The 25,461-nt window shown below is 42.1% G+C and overlaps 3 protein-coding genes across 4 annotated transcripts in view; 1 reads left to right on the forward strand and 2 right to left on the reverse strand.

The window, feature by feature from the left end:
- ADAM9 (ADAM metallopeptidase domain 9) overlaps positions 1-7,639 on the reverse strand; it is a 142,085-nt gene extending 134,446 nt beyond the window's left edge. For both annotated transcript variants that reach the window (XM_077769472.1, XM_077769471.1), the window contains exon 1: positions 7,369-7,639. In XM_077769472.1, the coding sequence (XP_077625598.1) occupies positions 7,369-7,465 (97 nt within the window). In that variant the 5' untranslated portion in view covers positions 7,466-7,639. The remainder of the gene's footprint in view (positions 1-7,368) is intronic.
- A 357-nt stretch (positions 7,640-7,996) lies between these two features.
- TM2D2 (TM2 domain containing 2) lies at positions 7,997-13,666 on the forward strand. The gene is made up of 4 exons (XM_077769473.1): positions 7,997-8,301; positions 9,090-9,177; positions 10,799-10,914; positions 12,042-13,666. Exons 1-4 carry the CDS (start codon positions 8,075-8,077, stop codon positions 12,253-12,255), a joined length of 645 nt encoding a protein of 214 aa, XP_077625599.1. The 5' UTR covers positions 7,997-8,074; the 3' UTR covers positions 12,256-13,666.
- A 317-nt stretch (positions 13,667-13,983) lies between these two features.
- On the reverse strand, positions 13,984-25,039 carry HTRA4 (HtrA serine peptidase 4). Its single transcript, XM_077769552.1, has 8 exons — positions 24,921-25,039; positions 23,943-24,147; positions 22,880-23,074; positions 22,423-22,455; positions 20,709-20,823; positions 20,013-20,070; positions 19,497-19,592; positions 13,984-14,822 (listed from the first exon to the last, which is right to left on the reverse strand). Exons 1-8 carry the CDS (start codon positions 25,037-25,039, stop codon positions 14,657-14,659), a joined length of 987 nt encoding a protein of 328 aa, XP_077625678.1. The 3' UTR covers positions 13,984-14,656.
- Positions 25,040-25,461: the final 422 nt, after the last annotated feature.

Below are 25,461 nucleotides of genomic sequence, written 5' to 3' on the forward strand. Positions count from 1 at the left end.
TCAGCCTTTCCAACCCCACACTTTAGAAGGCTACAATTCCTTCTTACCTGGTCTCCCTACTCCCACTCTTTCCTTGAGATACAACCTGTGTGTTCATTCACTCATTAACTGCTTATGTCCCTCATATTTCTCAAATACAGATGGAAATGAAGTATTTACAGCTTTCACTGAGATAACACTGTAAATAAAAATGCCTATAACCTTGTCTAGTTTGAGATTTTAAAAGATAGAACAGGAAAGCAAGTTGCACTCTATCCAATACAATACATATCATACTAACAGTTTTCAAACTCTTTACCCATCTTTAAATACCTTATGTTTTTATAAGATGGCATACTATAGTAACTAAATGTGGATTCAAGCCATTACATAAAAGTACCAGAAATGGACTCCAATACTCACAAAAGCAACCATGGGCTTATCCAAGGCATATTTATAACATACTGTGATAAAATGTCATTTAGATATTTGGAGTTATTAATCAGGAACCATGACAAAAGAAATCAATGGCCTTAATAGATGCAGGCTTCAAATCACTAGATAGAAACATCCTTAATTCCACATTAACTGAGGTACAGGAATATTTCCTCATTCAGAATAAACCTTTCAATGACTTTTTTTTTAATTCCTAAAAATACAAGTTTCAATATTATCCTTATAATTTCACTCTGGATCATGTTAATCTATCAACTACTAGGACAGTCACTCTAAAAGTGGTGGTGTTAACAGAACCAGACGCTGTACTCTCAGTTTCAACAAAAATTGACAAGAGGTGGGGGCAGGGGGGGACACTTTGGTGGTTCAGTCAAGCATCTGACTCTTGGTTTCAGCTCAGGTCATGATCTCACAGTTCATGGGATAGAGCCCCACATCGGGCTCTGTGCTGACAGCATGAAGCCTACTTGTGATTCTCTCTCTCCTTCTCTCTCTGCCCCTCTCACTCTCTCTTAAAATAAATAAATAAATGAAGAAGAAGAAGAAGAAGAAGAAGAAGAAAGAAATTGACAAGAGGCCAAACAGGAGTTTCAAGCAAGGCTCTTATCAGGGGCTTCTGCTGAAGCAAAAGGCAGAGAACACAAGGCTCCCTGAACTATGTCCAGGGAAAGTTTTTAAAGGGGCTGAGGAGGGAAAGAGGCAACATCTTAGCATGCAGAGGTGGGAAAATAAAGGAAGTAGGGTCCACAGGCACAGTTGACAGACCATACTTCATACATGGTATGTTTCATTTGCATGTTAAGTTAAATTTTTAGCATTATACTGAGGAGAAAAATCAGTGACAGGTAAGAGCTGGGTCCACTTGGCTCTAACTGGTCTGGCCTGGTCTGTAGGAGCACACAGGTTGTAAATTGGGTCCGGGAGCTTGTTTCAAACTTGTGGCTTCGGACTTCCTGGTCACATGCAGCCACCTGCAAGCTGGACTAGAGAAACGGGTTATTGCCATTGGTGCTCTCAGAGGGTTCTGAGTTTTTCTGCAAGTGCCTGTTCTTGCTCAGTGGTGCAAATAGTTGGCAGGAATAAAATTATTTTAGTGAGGTAAATAGATTAGAAGCCCTGTGTGACAAAAAGTAAATCATTGTGTACATTTATTTGCAACTTCCTCTGACTCTAGAATGATTTCAAAATAAAAAGTTTTTGAAAGTAAATTGTTACAGGCAAGAATACATCTGTTAATAGGCTCAGGCAACTGTTAAACCAGATGCTAAACAATACGCAACTGAAGTTTTTTCATCACAACTCAGAAGAAACATAACAGAGAAAAAGAAATGTCTCAGAAAAGAGAACTACATATGGTCAGGCAGATAATTTAAAGAGCTTTCAATCTGAAACAGGTTAAATGACTTTATAATGTCTTACAGCTAGCTTCAGGCCAGGTCTGAAACTATGATCTTTTACCAAGACTGTTAGCAAAGAATAACAATCTAGTATAGGAAAGTAAGATACAACATTCTTTCTGTCCTTTTCATTTTAAAATATAATTCTTGACAGGAAAAAAAGAAAAACCAGCACCACAATTAATCATTTATTTTTAATAAGACTTTCAAAACTACAGCAACCAAAACTAACTTCTGTATGTAGAACCATTATTCCAATACTGACTTCTTGCTTTTAAAATCCAAGGATCTTTCTGAGTGCTATAAGGAGTTCCAGAACATCATAAGAGATGCACATTTTTCCCCAAATTCCTTTTTTTTAAATTCCAAATAGTGGCAACCTTCTCGTGGGAACCAAAATAATATGTTCCCCATGTTACTATAAAGTAAGTGCATGCACATTATTTGTATAAAGCTTCAACCTCAGCACTGCTGACATTTGGGGCCAGAAAATTCAGTGCAGTGGGGGGGCTGCCTTGTGCAATGTAGGATGTTTAGTAGCATTCATGGCCTCTACCACTAGATGCCAGAAGAATCACCAGTGTGACAACTAAAAATATCCCCCAGATGCTTTCTGTGGGCAAAACTGCCCCCAGTTGAAAACTATTGGTATAAAGATATAATTCACAATGAAAATAAAAATCTTAACACAATCAACTAGACAGAGAATACAAATTTGTTATTTTAGAATTTGACCAATAAGCACACTGTCAAAAAACACATTACTGGGAAACATGGGCTGGAGACAAAAATAAGAACTGAAACATGAAACCTAAAAAGACTTAAACATAGTGAAAGAAAAGAAAGGGTGTTAGTTGCACTTCTTTCTTCCTCTAACTCCTTAGATCTTTTTATAAATTCTGATTTGGAAAAAGTCTATGTTTCATAATAGTAACTGTAGTAGAGGGCAACAAGTTAAAAGAATTCTACTTAATTGCAAAGCAAACAAATGTGAACTCTGAGACATGGACTTTTCTCCTTTCCTTCCTGCCTATTATATAAACAAACAGCCACCTTTAAGTACTTTCACTATAGAAGATAAATCTGAGTGCCACATACAGCACAAATAAAACAATTCTGTTGCCCAAATTATTTCTTGAAGAGAAAATACTGTAATTAGATCCATAAAAATCTATTATTTTGAGCCACATATTTCCATCCCATGCAAAAAGTCAATCCCATATATATATAACTATATTTTAAAAATTATAATTTCCACTGCTATGTCCTCCCTTTTCACATTTTTTGAGTGTTGTAATTTCTTTTGACATTTACCCATTTTCACATTTAAAAAGAAACAGGGGTGCCTGGGTGGCTGAGTCAAACGTCTGACTCTTGGTTTTGGCTCATGATCTCATGGTTTGTGAGTTCGAGCCCTGCACTGAGCTCTGTGCTGACCGTGCAGAGCCTGCTTGGAATTCTCTGTCTCCCCCTCTCTCTCCGACCCTCCTGCCCACTTGTTCTCAATCTCTCTCAAAATAAATTAATTAAACTTAAAAACCACCAACCACTTGTAAGATTTAATGCCCTCAAGAACTTAAGTTCCTCTAGCAAGGAATTTAAGTTTCCTGAGACAAAAGATGATATATCTTGTAAGGACGACATATCTCATTGATCATGTGTTTCCTACCCTGTTACAGGGTTGAGTAAATGACTTTTTATCTTTATGACTATACATACATAGATTTCCTAATTGTTAATTATGTACAACCTGAATTATGCTTTAGTTTTATGATTAACATCTTTTATATAAATTTTCTAGACATCCACATGGTCTATACATTTGTCATTTTAATGGCAATGCTACATTTCATTGAATGGCATTACTGCAGACTGCTTACCCACCCTCTCCGTTAGCTGGGATCAGAGCTTCTATTCACAACAGGATTCTAATGTGTCAATGAAACCAATGGAGCAGGCTGTCCAGGGGTCTACTTGCACGTGGGTTTTAAGGAGCTGCTAAAAGGAAGGGGGGGGGGGAACTTCCTAAAATGAGTAAAAATCTCATTGAAAGAAAAATGTGTCAAAGGGAAAAAAGCATTTCCCTTATTTGGGAGTAGATTCTGTCCTACAGTATGACAAATGGCAGCTGGCAGTGGCATCATGTTTACTTGTTATAAACTAAAATACTCTAATTCTTAAGATAAATATAAACAAATAAGAAAACAACTGCAGATTTCAAAACTGGCCAAATGAAGGGAACTTCTCAGGTTTTCTAAATCACTCTTAAAGGGTCTGATTCAAGCAGCATCTCACATGTAATCACTTCAGAAAAATGATTGGACTAAAATAACAATGTCACAAAATGTAAAAGAGACTAGAATGATCTCTCAATATACAAACAAGACTGTACAATTTGATTGATTTATAAATAAATTATAAATTTATTTATTTAGGGTCATATAGCACTGACTCTAAGAATGGCATAACTCCAAGACTGAGATATCAGAGTACAAGGTATCAAAGGGGAAAAGAATCATGAGGCTATGATTATGTCATATATCAGTGCTTGCGCACATTCCAAGAAAAAGCTTTCAGCCACTTAGAGCTTGCATATTTGGGGAAATTTTCTAATAAACCAGGATTTTTAGCAAAAAGCAGATATAAAGTCAACTTTGGTAAGATAAATTGAAAACTATTTTGAACCCGGCAACTTGTTTTCTATATATTTTAATTATAAGTGTTTTATTTTTTACTTAAAGTTGGAAAATCAAACTATCTTTAAATTTAGAAGACTGCATTTTCCAGTACAGCAAAAACACAAAGATACCAAATTCAAATAATTTGTTGGCACCCAAAAACAAAATTAGTATGGACTGACGCTCTTACTATACAGTTCGTTTGATAGTGATTCACCATGAGTAAGCTTTAAAACTCCACGTCTTTAGAATGCTAGTCTTAAAAAAAAAACAAAAAAAACCTAGGTCTGCATCATAATTACTACTTTAAATGAGAAAATCGGAAAAGGTTTCACACCCACCCTTTGTTATTTTTTCACCATGGTACAAAGTTACCTTTGTTAGCCTCACTTTTTTTTTTTTTAAGTTTACTGTAAGTGTCAGCCCTCTGGAATTTATACTGCATTTCCTCATTGACATGTTACAAATGATCCTACCAAACCTACTTAGCTTCTAGTGTAACTAATGTGTGGGTTGTACTTACTGACTCCTCAAATTCTTCCTCATTAGCAGAAAATGTTTCAGTGCATGTTTTAAACATCCTGTATTACAAAAAATTTAGTCAGCTGATTTTGGAAGAACATTCCCCTAGGGAAACATGAGTTGACTCACTGCACACTATTACAAAAGCCTCTCAAATGGTCTCTCGCAGCCTCCAGTCTCTCCCTCCTATAATCTGTCCTCCACTGCTTGGCCAGTTATCTTAATGGCAAATCTAGTTATGTCACACCCATATTTGAAACCCTTCTTGACCAAAGAACTTCCTTGGTGAAGTCCAAACCTCTTAGCATGAGTAGAAGGCTGTCTCCAACTGATACCAACCTATCTTAGTTTCTTTTTTAGCTTCCCTTTCATGTAGACTGCCTGCATACACTCTCACCATTCCCTAACAAGTCATGTTCTTTCATCCTTCCATATTCTTGTAAAAAAAAATTTCCCTTACAACGAACTCCTATTGTTTTACTTGAACATTCCCTGATGTACATGAGTTCAAATACCACTTACACTATAAAGCCTCCCCCACGGTTTTATACATCGCCCAGAAAGACTTAGCACATTTACTCACCTTTTGTCCCTCCATAAGCATTTAGCACGGTATTTATAGGAGCTCAGTAAATGTTGACTAAATTTTGAAAGTATATCCATGCTTAAATGAAGGACTGGCCACGATGTAAAGCCATAAGAATATTCCATTTATCTATATGCAGATATGCAAAAATACATTCGTTAACGTTGGGGCACCTGGGTGGCTACGTTTGTTAAGCATCCAGCTCTTGACTGCAGTTGGTCATGATCTCACAGTTCATGGGATCCAGCCCCAAGTTGGGCTCTGTCGGAGGCCGGCTCCGGCAGGTCCCGGGGGGGGCTCCATATTGACAGCTGACAGACCCTGCTTAGGATTCCCTCTCCCTCTCTCTTTGCCCCTCCTTTGCTCACAGGGGTGTGCGTGCGCATGCTCTCTCTCAATCTCTCTCTCAAAATAAATAAGCATATAATATATATAGTCTTATAATACATATATAATACAGTCTTATTTATTTTTGCAAACAATGAGAATCATGGATTACTCAAACCCCAGATGTATAATATACTTCACCTTACTTACTGATAAATGTTAACCATCTAAAAAAAAGCACCACAAAAACAGTCTTCGCCAAAAAAGACATCAAATATGGTGTCTTCCCATTCAATAAACTTTTAGTAGTTGGAGCTTCAAAATTCCAACAATGGGGCAAATTTACTTAATTGAAAAAGAAAACAAGGGTAAGAAAAAATTTTAATTAATTTCCTGAAGGTCAGCAGTCTTACACTGATATCTTCTATCATCACCTTTGCACAACTCTCAAGGCAACGAGTCAGTAAAAACCCTCATTCTCCATACTTGAGGGCTAATAAAGAAAATATAGCCATGTGAACAATAATTTAATGCAGGAGCCAAAATAAAAAAAGAAGTTGTTTCCAGAAACAAGCTAGAGTGTTAGCAATTTGTTTCCACTATGTCTGGGCATCTCCAACATAAATACCTTACACAGTCAAGGGAAGTTTCACAATTCAAAAGCGATCTCACACAAATGATTTTCTTCTTACCGTAATCCCGTGAGTTAAGCACAGCAGGGATTATTCTTACGGATTTAAGACATTCCGAACCCAGTAAAAACACAGATAAAAGACTGTTTCATTTTACAAACATAGCACCTCGCTTCCAAAAAGAAGTACTTTGCTACTGCAACAAAATGGCCCAAGACAAATGAGCAACCCCCCTTTATTCCATCACTAAATTTAGCTCTGTGGACCTACGGGCGGACTCCGCTATTAAAATGAATGTCAAAATTTCAAATTATGATAACCTGGAGCAAAAGTTCCATCTCCCAGTCTATTTCCAAGTGACATTAACTCTAAAAGCAAAATGAAGCTCTATTTCTCAAAGCGGTTTAAACAAGAACACACCCACGGCGCGCACTCAGACTCCAAAGCTTTCAGCCGACTCCCTGGGGTCAGAGTAGATCCCAGAGAAGTCTCAAGAGAGTCTGGGGGACCCAGTTATGACGAGATGGGGGTGGGGCGCAATGCAAAAGGCTCCGCCAAGCAGGAGACGGAGGAACAGGAATCAGGCACAACACTGACAAGAAGGGTTCGAGGCGCCAGACCCGGAGCCTCGGGTCTGAGCACTGTCCGCACACAGCTGGAGTGGCTCCGCCTCCCGACCCCAGGTCCCGTCCCCAGCCAGGCCCCTCCGCTCCCAGACACCACAGGGTAACTCCGAGCGTCCCAGCCCTAGAAACAGAAATCTCAGAGGTCCCTGGGGGGCGGACACCCACCTGGCCGAGCCCCACCGAGGACTGGGCCCACCAAGCCAAGCAACAGCAGCCACTGGAAGCGGAGGACCCCAAAGGGCGAGCCCGCGCCCGATCCCATCGCGGCAGATTCCGCAGGTTCCACTCAACACTCGGTCGCTTCTGCCTCAGCCTGCTCCATCATTTCCCAACCCAGACGGGGCCCCAGAGCTGGCCGAGATGCGCGCGCCTGGGACGAGCACGCGCTCGGGACTGACGCAACTTGGCTCCAGTCCGAGCTCGCTCCCGGCATCGCGCTCGCTACGCTGACGTAAAGAAAAATCCAGTCGCCGGCGGGAGAAGGGGATTTCTGTCCCAGCAGCTAAAACCCTCACTAGCCTGCCCCGCCCATTCAGACTCACTGCCCCGCCCACTACATTTACGTCCCGTCCCCTCTGCTCCCAGGCCCGCCTACTTTGGGCGTAAAAGGACCTAATTGGAGGAAGTACTCGGAGGTGGAGCGCAAGACCCAGAAGCGGAATCGAGGAGCCGAAGGGAAGGGCAGCCCCGCCCGCTGCGCAGTCTTTTCTGATTGGTTTGCGGACATTGGGCGGGGCGCGCCCATTGGCTGTTAGGTGGCGAGGGGTGGGGCTACGCGCGGAGAGGCCTGACCTGGGAGGACTTCCTTGGGTGCTCTCGGCCCGCCGGGCTTTGTGATTGAGGTCGGGTCTCTGCTACTGGGCCTGGGAAGATGGTGCTGGGTGGTTGCCCGGTGAGTTACTTACTTCTGTGCGGCCAGGCGGCTTTACTGCTGGGGAATCTACTTCTGCTTCACTGTGTCTCTCGGAGCCACTCACACAACGCAACCGCCGAGCCCGAGCTCACATCCGCTGGCGCCGCCCACCCAGAGGGCTCCGCTGGCGCTCCGAGCTGGGAATATGGCGACCCCCAGTCTCCAGTCATCCTTTGCTCTTACCTGTAAGCTACCCAGTCGTCGAGGTGGAGATGGAGATGGGGCCAGGGAAATATGGGTGTTGGGGTCGGGGGAAGGGAGGCTGCTTTTTTTTTCAGACCCTCTCCACCTGAGGAGCTGATAGTCAACACGCGGGAGGTAAATATCATGACAGGTTTTTTCACTCCTGTCACCTGTGCAGGGGAAAACCTTGTGTGTCGGTGGCAGATCCTTTGGGATCCCGAAAGAGGAGAGGTAGGGAGGAGTGACATCATATAGCCTCCTGAAGAAGGGTACGAGGTTGTGCCTTCTCTATCCTGCTCCCTTTAACCGAAGGAGAATCCGTCGTAGGTGCTGGTACTGAGGCACAAATGTATCCCTGCCTACAAGGCACTTAAAAAAAAAAAAAAAAGGCAATATCCTGTTGCAGAGCCAAGTCATTTTTAACATCTCTTTTTAGTCCATAAGAATAGGCGTTTGGGCAATGCAAAAGAGAACTGAGAATCATTTGACTTCAATTTTGCTCCCATGGCCTTGTGGCTCTTTGTCTGGGGAAGAGGAAGCCACAGGAGAAGTAGAATCCATGTAGAAATAAACCAGAAACACTCCCCTTCCCCATTTAAAGGATCATTTGGATGGCTGTTTGACCTGATGTTCTTCAGTCTGACAGAATCTCGTGTCTTGGAAACACAATGAAATTAAGCCCTAGAAAACTTGAAGCAATGTCTCTTTCTTGTTTTGTTTATACATACATAAACAGCCATTTGCAAAACCCATATGAGGTGGTGATCATGATCTTACTGGTGATTTACAGACCTGATGAATTTATAGAATGTGACGACCCAGTGGATCATGTTGGAAATGCAACTGCATCCCAGGAACTCGGTTATGGTTGTCTCAAGGTGGGTTTTTATTTTGTTTTATAAGCAAACTCTTCCACAAAGAAATAGTCCTGGCTAAATGCTGTTACAATAAAAGTGTAAGGGATGTGAAGTTACCTTTTTGTAGACTTCATTAGAATGACTTACTGAAAATTTCCAGCATGGCCAGTGTCAGTAACTGAACAAGACATTTCCTCAGGAAGAAGCAGTGTCTGTGCTCCAACTACCCAGGTGCACACACTAACCTGTCTTTGGTTTCTTTGGGCCTATGAGATTGACTGATAGAAAGCTATTATGTCACCTCCTATCTTTCAAGTGTGCACTTTCCTGAAAGAGCAAAAGAAAGCTTTATGCATTTTCTAAAACCAATAATGGATTGAGATGTATCTTTGTTACACATGCATTTGGGGCAGAGCTCTTTTTTACCAGGTAAGCAGTTGCCCTCTATTTCCTGTTTCCTTAGGAAATAGATGGGAGTCTATCAGTATATGCCTCTGTAGGAGGTGATAGTATTCTAGGAGAGGCCTTTGGTAACAGTGGCCTCTTGGGATGGAAGGAAGCCATTCAGTTCCATTAATAATCCCAGTTGGTCTCCCCAAAACCAGTCAGGTTCATGTACCTCCTCCTCATATTATGTTGCATAATGCAGGTCAAGATTCAATCAGGTATAGGAGAGTTATGGGAAAACGTTTTTTATACTAAATCAGAGACAGAGAAATAAACCTAAAAGTAGTAAGACCAAAAAGCCAACTCTTACTGCAATCATGTGTAAAGAAATGTTTTCAATACAATGAGATTTTGTTTTATTGATAATTATCAATGAAGGTTTGAGTTAGCATTATAAAGAGATCACTTACTTTTGCCCGTTTTAATTAAAAACTGAGTTGATCCTGTAAAAGCACTCAAACTGCTCCTTTCCCCAGAAGTCCTAGAGGACTTTCTCAGTCCTCAGGCACTGAATCCCAGCAGAGGTATGATTTCCAACTCCCTTCCCTTTGAGGATGCTCCAATGAAAATACTAGTGAAGTACTTAATAAGGTGTCAGTGGAGAATGTACAGCTGTGCTTTCTCTGCTAGAAATCAGTCATATAAATGATAGCAGGTCCTGTTCTGAAATTTTTTTGCTGTAATTTAAATTTATACAAAAATGTACTGTAGATATTTGATAATCACACATTCATGACTTAAACAGAATTCTGAGTCAGATGATATTCTGAGTTCTTCCCTAATTATGTTCATTTATAAATATATAAAGCAGACCTCTACAACTGACTTTTTAAATACCCATTCCCAAATGCTCTGGAATATGTTCTTTTTCCTGTAAATATAGGATACTTAAAGCATTGTGTCCATCTATTCTAAATGGCATATAATGAAACTGATTGTAAAGATTTTTACACATTATTAAAGAAGCCAGTCACAAGAAAAAAAAGTTTATTTAAAACAATGCACAGTTAGGATAGAATAGTTTAAAATCACTTGAATCACTAAGTTCCTTGCTCTTGAACACAGCTTTACCCCAACTTTGTTAGTATAATTTTTGTCCTGAGTCACCTTTTATTAATGAATATAAAGATATATTTTGTGTTACTTGCTTTGGTGAGTTTGGATTGTTTTTTTTGTTTTGGTTGTTACACCACAGTTCGGTGGTCAGGCCTATAGTGATGTGGAACACACTTCAGTCCAGTGCCGGGCCCTAGATGGGATTGAGTGTGCCAGTCCTAGGACTTTCCTACGAGAGAATAAACCTTGTATAAAGTAAGTGTTACTTTGAAGGGTTTGGTTGGTACTTAGAGGTACAGCTGTTTTCCTTGTCATCTCTTGATGGCGCTTTTTCTTTTATTTTAAGTGTTAAATGGGGCGCCTGGATGGCTCAGTCAGTTAAGCGTCTGACTTTGGCTTGGGTCACGCTCTCACGGTTTGAGTTTGAGCCCCACGTCAGGCTCTGTGCTGACAGCTCGGAGCCTGGAGCCTGCTTTAGATTCTGTGTCTCCCTCTCTNCATTTTTTTTTATAAAGTGTTAAAGGGGCAACATGATTACTACTGTGCACAATCCATGGACTGGGCGATGTGGTTATAAACAGAGAAGACCTTGGACTTATGAGACTAGATGCCATACATTCTAAATGTCTCTTTTATCAACTAGCTAAATGCCTTTGGATGGCTAGAGATTATATCCCTCACCTACAGAATAAAGGAGATGGACCAGATGATCTAGCTCCAAAATTCGTATGGTAGGCATAAATCCTGTGGGAAAAAACCTTATATTTCAGGAGTAAAGGTTTTATTATGAAAAATGTGGGCCTAGCTCCTTGAAAATAAGTGTATCTTAAAGAATTAGGGTCATTTCTGTACATTTGGCTTGAAGGCATAGAACATACATCATTTGCTAATGGAGAGTCTATGATGTTTAGTGATATTAAGGTAACTGCAATTGAGTGCCATCACGGTATGTAAGACCTAAGTGCTTATTGAAGAAACTTCATTTTTAGTTGCCACAAAACAGCAGAAGGGTATATGGAGATCAGTGATCAGTGTTCACCTGAGGAAAGATGACAGCACTTCCTTAAAGAACTGTACTCAGAAATGCGGCCTCAGAAGCCTGTCTGTGTCAGGGAGGGATGCAGGCCCAGACTCCTACCAGGATGTGTACAGAGCAAATTTGCTTGACTCGTTCTTGTCCAATCCAAATATGTATTTGTTCCTTTAGGTTCTGGGTAGTGCTCTTTTAAGACCCTAGATCAACCAGAGATTTTCTTTTGGGGGTTAATCAGAGGCCACAGAGGAATTGCTGCACTATCTCTTCACATACGTTAAGTTCATTCATCATTAAGTGTTTTTATTTTCACATGGTAAACATCTTCCTTTTCATTCCTTCTGTCTAGATATACCGGACACTACTTCATAACCACTTTACTGTACTCCTTCTTCCTGGGATGTTTTGGAGTGGATCGTTTCTGTCTGGGACACACTGGCACAGCAGTAGGGAAGCTGTTGACACTTGGGGGACTTGGGATTTGGTGGTTTGTTGACCTTATTTTGCTTATTACTGGAGGGCTGATGCCAAGTGATGGCAGCAATTGGTGCACTGTTTACTAAGAAGAGCAACTGTCATGGCCCAGAGAGGCATGTCTTCTGAATTCATCTCTACGGGCTCAAAACTCTTCCTTGATGCCAGACCTGGCCATTAGTTTCCCTCTTTGGAGGGAATGGGTTCAGGAGGAAGGTTTTTTTGGACCCTGGGTTTTCAACCCAAATTTTACCTTGCAGACTAGAAATGACAAGCCAACAGTGTTTGGGAATCAAGTGTGTACCTTTCCTCATGTACAAAATATATAAAGGATAGTGACTAACTTATAGGCTGCCGAGGGGTTTCCGTACTCTTTATTTCTGTACATTGCTGTATCTTCAATACTTTGGAGCAAGTGGACCCAACAAGATGAGCAAGTGAACCTTGTGCCTTTTGTGACCCCGAATCTTCATGCAGAGGCGATCTGAAGCTGAACCAGTGAAAATCTTCAGCAGAAGTAAAACGGCCATAGATTTAATACACAGAAATTCTGACTTTCTGAATTTAAATGGCAGAATAAATTTTACCAACCTAGAATGCTGTTTGGTACTTTCAGTAGGTAGAGTGAGACTCAAAATTCTGTTTGTTTTGCTAAAAGCTAGGCATTTGAAATGAACCACTTTATTAAAATAAATCCTACTGTTATACCATTATTATGCTCCGGAGGCAGTATATACAGTATAATAATGTCTCCATTTCAATTATATTTTGGAAGCCCAACAATATCACTCATGCCTGGGTTAAGCTATCCTCCTGCCTGTCCTATCCAAAATTTAGTTATTTACTGGTTTAGAGAGCCTATGTTGTAAGTTGGTAAAAAAAAAAAAAAAAAAAAAAAATTTCATGCACCTAACTGTAAAACTATTCTTCACAATTATGTAAGATAAGATGAAAGAAAAACAGATCCTTTGGAAAGAAAAACAGATTCCTACTTAAAGGACAGAATTACTGAGTATTGGGTGGAGTTAGGATGTGACTTATGCGAACAAAGAGAAACTGAACACATTCTGTCAAAAGAAGTGATTCCAGAAGCTCTCAGTGTGGGCTACAGTAGTCAGTAGGGACAGCCAAGCTTTTGCATTCCCAAATCACTGGGAATAAAAGAAAATGTTCTGAATTATGAGTGGTTTTAAAAGCTTAGTTCCCATCCTTTGCAATTTAAGTTAAACTGTTAACTATAAAGTAAACGGAGGACTTTGTGGACAAGTAAAACTAAGAGCCTGATATTCAGGATAAATTCCAGAAACAATCAAGATAGAGTACTCAAAAGTTTAGTCTCCTATTAGTTGACTTAAAGACCAAGAAGCACGGTTAAAATAACTCTAGATATGTTCTATCATTATGAATCAGCTTTTCCAAAAGTTTCAGATGTATTATCCCTGATTAATATGTTCACTGTACTTCTATTAAATGGTGGCAACTGTGAAAACTTAAAACAGATTATTCTGTCTTGAAAGTTCTGTACCACTTTGACCTTAACCTTGTCTATAATAGTAATAATTGGTAGATTCTTATTCGTAATCTCTGTTCTATAAGTATACAGTATTTTTTAAATGTTGTAGGTCATGAAGAAACTAGACCCCATCCCCAGGAAAAAAGCACATAAACATAAAATTCTGCATAGAATTTAAGGAGACACAATATTTAAAACAAACAAAAACTCTAACTTCTAAGAGAAATCTGCAAACTAAAATTAAAATGTTACCAAAAATAAGATACGACTCTAAGCCACTGTTCTTGCCCCTTCTCNTGCCAGGAGGATGAGCTTGGGTAAAAAGGTAAAAATCTGTAAGTTACTGAAGTATCTGTCTCATAAAAGAAGCCCTTCTCACAGAAAAGTTTTTGAAGACCACTGCCAGGGTGATCATGAGGATCTTTAATATTCCTCTGTGACAGTCTGCAGTTGTGTCAATTTGACTTGCAAATGATGCCCATCCTCTGCGTCTACAAACCCTGGCCAAATATGATATGACCTGAAAAACTTGAGAAAAGGAGTATTATTAACTATTTGATTTCCTTTGCACTCTGGGTCCCGGTAGTTTCTTCATATTTGATGTGTGTGTGCGTGTATGTTTGTGTTATATCCAGTGTGTAGCTATAGAGAAGTTTTAAAATCCTAAAGGGTCCTTCTGTCGAAGTTAAATTAGAAACTGTGCCTGTTTTTCAGTTGTTTCCTATGTTTAAATAAAATGTTATCAGTTCCCAGACTTCCTGGCACCCTGTCCTTCACTTGCTTTAGTAAGGCTTCTTAGCAACAGTAGAGCACCCCAACCAAAAGGTCCCTGAATGTGTATGTGTGTTTGTGTTTTAAAGCATTCATTTTTCATTGTAAGAGACCCTAAAACTCCGTGCCATCTTTGGCACATCTCAATACAAACCAGGTAATGTAGCTTTGGTTTTGTTAGATAATTTCTCTTTAAGACAAGATACTTAATTGATTATTTCAGGTGTGACTGTCAGGATCAAAGTTTGACTTCCCCGACGAACCATGATGGAAAGGAAATCATTGTCCTTAACAGCTTCAATAACATCGGTTGTGGTGGTAACAGGCTGCCCATTTATGCTGACAATTACATCGTGGTCTCTCAACCCAGAGCTGGGAGGAGGGGGGGGAGAAAAGGACCATGAAACTATAAGTTTTGCTTGTCCCCATCCAGAATTTAATGTCATCTCATGGCATTATTTTGCTGTCATTAAACATACAAACCAGGAAACCACAAATAGCCTCAATCCTTCCATATGAGGGCTGTCCTAAGATATGCTGAGAAATCACCTGGGGACAACAATGTTATTTACCTTTTTAAAATGAATATTCTAGGGGCGCCTGGGTGGCTCAGTCAGTTAACCGTCTGACTTTGGCTCAGGTCATGATCTCACTGTCTGTGAGTTCGAGCCCTGCATCAGGCTTGGGCTCTGTGCTGGCAGCACAGAGCCTGGAACCTGACTTGGATTCTGTGTCTCCCTTTCTCTATCTACCCCTGCCCCACTTATGCTGTCTCTCTCACTCTCAAAAATGAATAGACATTAAAAAAAAAAAGTTACTAAAATCAATATTCTAGGGGTGCTTGGGGTAGCTCCAGTCGGTTAAGCGTCTGACTTCGGCTCAGGTCATGATCTCACAGTTCGTGAGTTCGAGCCCCGCATCAGGATCTGGCCTGACAGCTCAGAGCCTGGAGCCTGCTTCAGATTCTGTGTCTCCCTCCCTCTCTGCCCTAACCCCCGCTCAAGCTCTGTCTCTCAAAAATGAACAAACACTGAAAAAAAATCAATATTCTAACAATCATGTAAAAAATTGACTCTTCCCANTTTTTTAATCATTAAAAAAATAAGTTTTTTTTAATCATTAAAAAAAAAAAGTTACTAAAATCAATATTCTAGGGGTGCTTGGGGTAGCTCCAGTCGGTTAAGCGTCTGACTTCGGCTCAGGTCATGATCTCACAGTTCGTGAGTTCGAGCCCCGCATCAGGATCTGGCCTGACAGCTCAGAGCCTGGAGCCTGCTTCAGATTCTGTGTCTCCCTCCCTCTCTGCCCTAACCCCCGCTCAAGCTCTGTCTCTCAAAAATGAACAAACACTGAAAAAAAATCAATATTCTAACAATCATGTAAAAAATTGACTCTTCCCATATATTGGATTTGGTCTGGAATAGGGAATTTAGCTTTTGGTTTTTATCATTCTCTGACCTCTGTAACCTCAAGCAAAGATGAAAAGCCCAAGCAATATATATTTTCCCCAGACAGTTGTACTCTATCAGTTTGGTTTTGACAGACCACTTCCTTGTCCCATCTTCACCTGTGGTTTGTGTAAGTGGAGGCTATGCTGAGCTGCATGATAGCTCTGCTTCCAGTTAGTCAAAAACCAGTCACCCTGCCAAGTCTAAATATTTCAGCCTCTGGTTCTAGGCTCCTTTTCCCCAAAGTTGTGATTACATTCTGTCTCCAACACGTTTGCTTCACATAGGATACACAGTCTAGAAACAAAAAGCACCTCCAAATATGAAACACTGCAATAAATATATGGCCATGCTGATAATTTCTCTTAAAGTCAATAATAGGCTGGAAGAGGCACATCAAATGAAATGACTCCAGGAGACACCATTTTAAAGAAATGGGAAGCCAAAGGAAGGATGTGGGAGGATTACCAAGAATGTGGAATTTTTTTAAATAGAAATTTAAAGCAAGAGGAAATGAAAAGTTTGAGGCCAAAGCTAAAAGCTTAGAAAACCTTTGGAACACAGACAGCTCAGGAAGATGACTGGCGCAGTGTGCAAAGAAGAAACTTAATTCATTGTTGTTCTGTGAGTAGAAAAAAAAGATAAACCTGCCAGTTATTAATGAGTGTAAACTAATGCACCAAAATGATGGAGTGAGGCTCAGCCAAGATAAATGACCTTTCCCATGTCCCGCAGTTTGGAAGAAACTAAAGAAGGATTTGATCCTGGGTGTTTCAGACTTGAAAACCCACTTTGCCACTCACTCTGCCTCTCAGAAACAAGAGAAGCAGCTACAAAACAGGATAATCCGGGGGTTAAGCCAGATTCCACATCTCTGCTCTCTGGCTAATTATGCACCTCTCAAATTAATTACCTCTCTATACCACAGCTGCTGCTTCTATAAATTTATGCCTATATTGTAAGACTACTGGGGGCTCTAAAAAGTATGTAAAACGCTTAAAATGATCCCTGACATAGTAGTTAATAAGTGCCAGCTGTTTTTACAGCTAATAATAATTATGATGATCAGATATAAGTGGGTGAAGCCATAAATAATAGATTTCTGGTTTATCAGTGACTTCAAGCAAGTTCCGTATTTTAACATGCATCCAAATCACCTGGAGCTCTTATTTAAAATGAAGATTCTGGGGCGCCTGGGTGGCTCATTTGGTTAAGCCTCTGACTGTTGATTTTGGCTCCAATCATGATCTCACAGTTGGTGAGATCAAGCCAGGAGCTGGGCTCCGCACTCTTAGCATAGAGCCTGCTTGAGATTCTCTCTCTCAAAATAGGTAAATAAACATTTAAAAAAAATAAAAATAAAATGCAGATTCCAGTTCTGCGGTTGAGCCTGTCATCCTGCTTTATTTTTTTAATTTTTTTTAAATGTTTTTTATTTCTGAGAGAGAGAGAGAGACAGCATGAACAGGGGAGGGTCAGAGAGAGAGGGAGATACAGAATCTGAAGCAGCCTCCAGGCTCTGAGCTAGCTGTCAGCACAGAGCCCAACATGAGGCTGGAACCCACGAACTGTGAGATCATGACCTGGGCCAAAGTTGGATGCTTAACTGACTGAGCCACCCAGGTGCCCCTCGTTCTGCATTTCTAAAAAGCTCCAGGTGATGCCAATGCTGCTGGTCTACAGACCACATTTTGACTAGCAAGGACTTGGAGAGCTGAAAGAAATAGCCTTGGCCTTGAGCCAAAAGTTAAAAATAAAGACGGTGTGGGGGGGAGGGCAGGAAGCAAGAAAGTCTAGAAAAGCCTATGACAAGCCAAATTTAGTAACATGAGACTTAACACTTAGCTATTCTGAACAGTTAGTACCTGTGGTTTCTTCCGCTTACCAGAAGAGTTGCCATAATCTAAAGAGGTGACTGAGCTCTTGAAAACCAAAAATACTGAGAAAGGGATGTTAAAGAAATATAAGAGAGAGACCCAGGAAAATAGCTGTAGGACAACCACCTCTTCCCTCAGTAGTTACTATAAATGTTTAAAGAGTAAAATCAGCTGGAGCACTTCTTTGATGAGCTTTTCTAGCCTTTGCTTTATTTACATTCATTCATCCATTCATTCAGTGCTGCCCTCTGATATGGTCTTCCAGAGTTCAAAGAAAAATATGTCTGAAAGTACCTAAAATATGTTATTAAACCTTTAGTCCTCTGAATTCTTCCTATTCTTTATAACTAAGGTATCAAAAGCATAGATTTGAGAATTCCTAGCAAAATTAATTTAAGCTTATGCTATTAACTCATCATGAATTCTTGGGCTACAAAGAACCATCCCCTTCCCAAAAAAAGTCCTTCCAAACACAAGTACTCAAGTTTAAATCCACACTGTCAACAGAAATGTAAGGCAAGCCACATACATAATTTTAAATTTTCCGGTAGGCATATTTTTTTAAAACTTTAATTTCTACAAATCTTTTTAAAAATAGATGAAACTTGGGGCACCTAGGTGGCTCAGTCGGTTGAGCGGCCAACTTCAGCTCAGGTCACGATCTCATGGTTCGTGAGTTCGAGCCCTGCATCAGGCTCTGTGCCGACAGCTCAGAGCCTGGAGCCTGCTTCGGATTCTGTGTCTCCTCCTCTCTCTGGCCCTCCCCTGCTCATGCCCTGTTTCTCTCTGTCTCAATAATTAAAAAAAAAAAAAGAAAGAAAATTTAAAAAAATAGATGAAAATGGGGCGCCTGGGTGGCTTAGTCGGTTAAGCGTCCGACTTTCACTTAGGTCATGATCTCACAGTTCGTGGGTTCGAGCCCCGCGTCGGGCTCTGTGCTGACTGCCAGCTCGGAGCCTGGAGCCTGTTTCAGAGTCTGTCACTCCCTCTCTCTCTGACCCTCCCCTGCTCACTCTGTCTCTCTCTCTCTCTCCTAGAAATAAATAAAACATAAAAAAAAAATAGATGAAACTAATGTTAATAATATACCTATTTGGGGGCACCTGGGTAGCTCAATCAGGTAAGCGTCCACCTCTTGATTTCAGCTCAGGCCATGATTTCACTCATCGTGAGCTCACGCCCCACCCACGTTGGGCTCCATGTGCAGAACCTGCTTGGGATTCTCTCCCCCTCTCTTTCTGCCCCTCCCTCACATGTGCTTACATGTACACATTATCCCTCTCAAAGTAAATAAATAAACATTTTAAAAATAATAATAATATACCTATTTTAACTTAGTATGTTATGTGTTATCATTTTAACATGTAATTTTTACAAGTCTTAAGTTATTTTACACTGTTCCATATTAAGTCTTTGAAATCCACTAGAAACAACACACACCTGTTGTGCTAACATACACCTTACACAATGCAGTGATTAAAGTGTGAAAGGCAGTCTTTCCAAAACAAAAGAAAAGGTATGTTTAATGGAAAAATATTTTACATCCATTGCCTCTTCTTTTATTTAAATAAGTTAAAATTAAAGAAAATTCAGTTCCTCCGTCACGCTGGCCACACCTCACACCTGGGTGTTTAACAGCCACGTGCGGGGAGGGCCACTGAACTGAACAGTGCACGTCTCAATCCAACACACATTTTACGGCACATGAGCTGTGCTCTTACCTTTCAGCAGCCGTTCCTTGAATCACCTCATACACGAAAACTCCAGAACTCACATCAGGGAAATCTGAATCTTGCCTTTTCAGCTCTTGAAGAAGGCTAAGAAAAGTGAGAAGAGTTTTACTGGAAAATTAAGAAACACAATGACTTAATCTCCTGAGCCCTGGTCAAAACCTCCAACTCAGTAGGTACCCTTGTTTGTTCTACTCCAGGCTCCAAGTGGCCAGTGAGAACTCCGTCAAGCCGGTCACAGTTATTCTTCCCCGGGTGTGGTCTGGTTCTCTGCCAAAGCCTGGGACCATGGGACATTACAAGGTATAGCCACAGAGAAAAAAGCTACTGAAACATTCGGGAAAGGTTGGTGCCGGCAGAGGCAGATATATACTATGTGACAATGGGGCCCTGCAGTCATGAGAGTAGCTAGCTGTAGTCCAAATGCTTTAGATCCCCTGTTAAGACTGTCTAGCTATGACTTTTGCTTCTGAAAAACAACCCAGACATATTCAAACCCACACTTACTTCATAGTAAGAGGCAGCATTCGCAGACCGAGATATTTCTTCTGTGAAAGAGCCTTTCCTGGAAAGGAAAGTCATAAGGTGTTAGTAACAACAAAACTTCCTTCCTTTTGGCAGAGCTTAAAAGACACCAAGTCATGGACTATCCTTACTATTATTATAACTGCCTTTTCAGGGGCGCCTGGGTGGCTCAGCTGGTTAAAGCGTCCAACTCTTGGTTTCAGTTCAGGTCATTATCTCACAGTTCTTGGATTCGAGCCCCAAGTCGGGCTCTGCATGGATACCTCAGGGCCTGCTTGGGGCACTCTCTCCCTCTATCTCTGCCCCTCCCCTGCTCGTGCTATCTCTGTTTCTGCCAAAACAAGTAAATAAACATAAATAATAACAATAATAACTGCCTTTTCAGGCTGTCAGCAATGAAAACAAGCTTCAGAGAATTTGTCACTAGCATGGACACTCCTCCCATCTACTCCCATCTCTAGCCCATGGGTTTCCTTTCCACCACAATTCTCATATTTCTGGGAACAACACAGGCCTGGCTTTGTGCCTCGTCCCCCAGTATTGCCACTCAAACCAACGTGATAAAAGCTCGGTATCAGTGGCTCAGTATTCTACAGATTTCCTAATGGCGGTCTCTACAATAGATTGAGTGCTCCTGAAAAACACAAGAAGGGATGAAAAAGTCCTAACTCCCCTCACCTTTCAGCTGGCGCTCATGGAATTCTGCCAAGAACTGTCGAATTCGATCTGAGGGAATTGCAAAGGAGATTCCTGCGGTCACCTTGAGTGTGTTTATGCCAATCACATCACCATCCTGGCAAGGAAGAAGCCATCATTAAGTCTCCAAGTCATGCAAACTGATAGGTGCAAAACTAAAACCAGCAAAGGAGAGAGTAGAGCCAGTCACTGAGGGTCAGAGCACAGAGGGGCTAGAGGAAAGTGGACTTCAAACAGAGAGCAGTGGATGTTACCTTATGGGTCGCACAGCATCGTCGGATACCGGGGGTCGGGTGGGGGGGAACCTACCCATGTGCAAATCCCCACTGAGGACATATTTTTTTAATCTCAAGCTCATTTTTTTCCTTCGCCAAATTGATTTTAAAAGTGAACCACAGTTCGTATTTTGACACAGATAAGAAGATAGGGAGTATCTGCCTTTTCTGTTTAAATGAAACTAAAAAGTAAACATGAAAAAGGCAAAAACGCAATACTTCAGCAACACTTCCGTGAAACTCTTCAGGATTAGCTAACTGACCTTAGAGAACAAAGCTCTACAAGGCCAAAGTTGAGAAATGGGAAACAGTTTCCTCTTCATGCACTTCATTATCCCTTAGCCTTTGTTGAGTAATGGCAAGGGTAGAAAAGAGACTTCTGATCATATTAAAATACATATTATAGGGGAGCCTCGGTGGCTCAGTCGGTTAAGTGTCCAACTTCCGTTCAGGTCATGATCTCACAGCTCGTGGGTTCAGGCCCCGCATCAGGCTCTGTGCTGACAGCTTAAAACCTGGAGCCTACTTCAGATTCTGTGTCTCCTTCTCTCTCTACCCCTCCCCTGCTTGCACTCTCACTCTGTCTTTCTCTCAAAAATAAAGAAACACTTAAAAAAATACATATAATTCAGCAGGCCTGGAACATGGCCTGAAAATGTGCATGTCACCCCTTCTCTAGTAAACTCATCGTCTACACGAGACAGCAGGCACAAAATTACACGCCTTGCTGTGAGTAAAAAGGGGCTCAGTAATTTCACACACAATTCACCCTCCAAAAAGCAAATGTGTAAAGAACCAAAAACAATCCATTCAAAGGGACTCAGACAGCATGATCACAGACTGTGTGTCAAACAGCACGGCGCTCCCATGCTTTTCCACATAACTGAACAACTAGAAACTCCCACACTTCCATTAGAGATGCTGAATGAAACTGAGGAAACACATGACAGAGCAAAGGATTCTTAGTGTGGCTTTTCTGTCATCTCTCCCAAGACTAAATTTAACCCTGAACAGACCACATCATGTAGAAAGCATCTTGGGATCAGGAACACTTCTTCATATGCAACAGGGGTGGTATGAGAGGCAGGTTTCAAGGATAGACCCTACATAGTACTGCTGGTCATCTGACGTATATTTGAGTTTAGTGCCCAGGACTTGTGCTAACTATGCAATGACGGCAGGAAGCATGTCAGTAAGCATAAGTAAACGCTGGTACTCTCAGCTGGAGGAAATCACATGCCAGGAGGATAAATCCATCATAGATCTTGAATTTCTGCTCACTGGTTACTTATGATGCAATATCAGAAAAGCATCTTACCACAAATCTCTACACAAGACTGACATCCTAGCCTGCGTCATGCAATTTGCAGTCTTTGAAAGTGAGAAAGAGACGTGAAGCAGCAAGGAAAGTAGCCACTTACCAAGTTCACCAGAGGGCCCCCAGAATTCCCGTGCTGAAGACAGAAATTTGGAGAAGTCAAAACTTTTCTCCTTGTCATTTATACATGATTCCTAAAGAGGTTTACCAAAAGCAGACCACTCCGGTGAGCCCCTGTTCCTCCTAGGCAGGCAAGGCTGTGACCCTGTCACCAATGCTGAAGTCATTGCCAGTGAAGGACAACTAGCAAAAGCACCACCACCTTCTACAGCAGGGGGTGACCTCTATGACACACCTTAAGAGGCCAACCCAGTATAATGGGTGTCAATTATCAAACAGGCTGAACTCCAACAACATAGCATTCCCTCCCTCTCATGAGGATCTAACTGAACTCTGGACGTCCCCAACAGGCTGATGGGAAAAGAGGGCATTCGGACATGTTCTTCTCACTGTCCTGCCAGTACCTGACGGGTTAAGAATGGCCCTCCCAAGTAACTTACATTAATTATGGCATCAGTCTGGATATAGTCCATGTCCGAATCCTTCAGCCCCAGCTCTCTGCCCCCTCTCTGTGTAGTGCTGACAATTCCTGCGGTCACCGTGTTCTGCAGAGAAAATGGGCTGCCCAAGGCCACCACGAACTCTCCAGCCTGCAGGTCAGATGACCTTCCCAGCAGCAATACTGGAAGGTCAGTCTGCACAAGGCCAGGAAGGATGGGAAGGACGGAGAGGTGAAGAACAAATCAAGAACAGAATCAACCAGTATTTGTGTACAGTACACATACAACGCTGTCTCTATCATTTCGGCACTTATAATCCAAGAATCACCTACCCACCCATATAGGTTCTACAAGTGCCTGAAGCTTCCTCAAATTCCAGCAACCACCAAACTCTCTCACTTGATAAGATGATCAATATCATCTCTAAAATCTAAAATTATTGCTTTGTAGAAATCACTATAACTAAACCACCAGTGAAGATGTTGATGAACATAAGCTGACATTAGCAACTTAGCACCCTTCCAGCTCAAAAGTTCCTAGTCAAGGTTAAGCCACAAACAGAAAGGAGATCACCCAGAGCAGTGCTTCTCAAATTTTAATGTGCACACAAATCACCTGGGGATCTTATTAAAATGCAGGTTCTGATTCAGTAGCCCCGGGTGGGATCTGAGATTCTGCATTTCTAAAAATTTCTCAGGTACTGTCAATGCTGCTTAAGTGCAGATTACACTTTGTATAGCAAGGACCCCAAAGTACTCCGAAGCAGCTTTGAATCCATTGCAATTATTCCTAGTATTCTAAGGCAAGCAGAGACCTAACTTTCTCAGAAGCAGCATCTGTTGACAAAAGAGGTAAAGGAGGCTAGTTAACAGTAGAAATTGTTAGGGATATAGAGATGGGCATAGAGGCAAATAAACAAAAGAGGAGTGAAAAACAGAAAAAGAAGCCAGAAAGGGGCATATACCAGGTAGAAAAGATGATGGGTGTGGGGTGGGGAAGAAAATATCAGCAAACTGATGAAAATCCCCAGCTGTGCAGACTGATTTGACCCTTCCATACTCACGTTTGGCTCAATCTTAATCAGCGCAAGATCCAATTTATGGTCAATATCCTTGACAGTGGCTTCAAATGGGACCCCACTCTGGAGCTCCACTTGGATCCGCTGTTGGTTGGTGACGACGTGGGCACTGGTAACAATGAGCCCATCCTCAGACACTATGAACCCAGAGCCACTGGATGCAGGAATATTCTTGCTGCTAAGAGGTGACCTGTCTCGGTAAGATGACAGTATAAGCAGAGGGCAGGAAAATCAGGGGATCCATCACAGGCTGGTGACATGGGAACCTCTCATTTATCAAGCATACTTCCAGCACAGTTTTGTCAGGCATCTCACTTTCTCCTGTCTATGTTTTCAGGCTCTCCATGTGCAATTGGATTCTGAATGTCCAATGCCTTTGCCATCTCTTGGGAACACGCATGAGAGTTGATTCCAGCTCTCTGACCTCAGACCCCCACCTTCTGCGCTGGACAGAGAGCAGCAACCCTCTACTTCCGAGGGACCTAATCTAATCATGCTGCTGGGGGCAAACGTGGACCTAATGCCACATTACTGAGGACCCAGGCAGGGAGAGAGTGTAAGAGAAGTCTGGTTCCAGCTTAGGATCCACTACTAACTGGCCTTGTCACACAGGATTTCCTTCCGTGCCAACGAGGGGCCTGAGCAAGATCACCATCAGGATGACTTCCAGCTCTTACATCTGACCCTCAGATTTTGTCTGTGGGAGATGACGGAGGGAGAAATCCCTGGCACCTAAGTGCAGAGGAGTAGCCCAGATTTGGAAGGCAGAAACCCTATGCTTCCGCTCTTTGGCTAGACTACCCTGAACAAATTATTCAACCTGTTTTGAGCTGCTGTTTTCCATAAAACAGCAGGTTTTATGACTAAATGATGCTTGTAAAGCGGTAGCGCAGGGGCCTAAGTGGGCAGGCGCTCATGAACCGGCCGCCAGGGCAGCGGGCGTCTTCCTCTCGCGTCCTTTACCTGCGAAACAGCTGCAAGTGAACCACGGAGGGCGCCACCTTCTCCACCACGGCGGCGATGAAGTTGTACTTGCTCCTGAGCCCGCCTACACTCCTGGCCCCTGTGAAGAAACGCTCCATGCTTGGGGGCGGTGGGCGCCCCGCTGCCTGACCGCGTCTGGGGTCCCATCCCAAAACTCCCGGGCTCTCTCCTCCTCCAGTCCCCTTTCCCTCCCGTTCCTCCCCTCGGGCTCCCCTCCGTGTTCACGGCCGCCCCGTAAGGATGCGCCTTGAGGAAAAGAGAGCTGTCATCCCGGGCGGGGGGTACAAGAGAGGGGAAAGGGGGAAGATGGTATTTAACAGGCCTGGGGAGACAAGTGGGGAGAAACCACACGGGACCTGGTAAGGAGACACCTAAGAAAGAAAGAACATTGGAAACAAGGAGCTGGATCCGCAGGCAAAGGCACAGGGAAGAGCGCGCGGCAAACCGCGCGACTGCGCCGCGCCGCTTAGGGTGAGTCGCGAGCGCCCGGAGCGCGCGCGGGCCCGGCGCTCACCTCGAT

This window comes from Crocuta crocuta, unplaced genomic scaffold (genome assembly GCF_008692635.1).
Source record: "Crocuta crocuta isolate KB4526 unplaced genomic scaffold, BGI_CrCroc_1.0 scaffold698, whole genome shotgun sequence".
Classification (NCBI taxonomy): domain Eukaryota; kingdom Metazoa; phylum Chordata; class Mammalia; order Carnivora; family Hyaenidae; genus Crocuta; species Crocuta crocuta.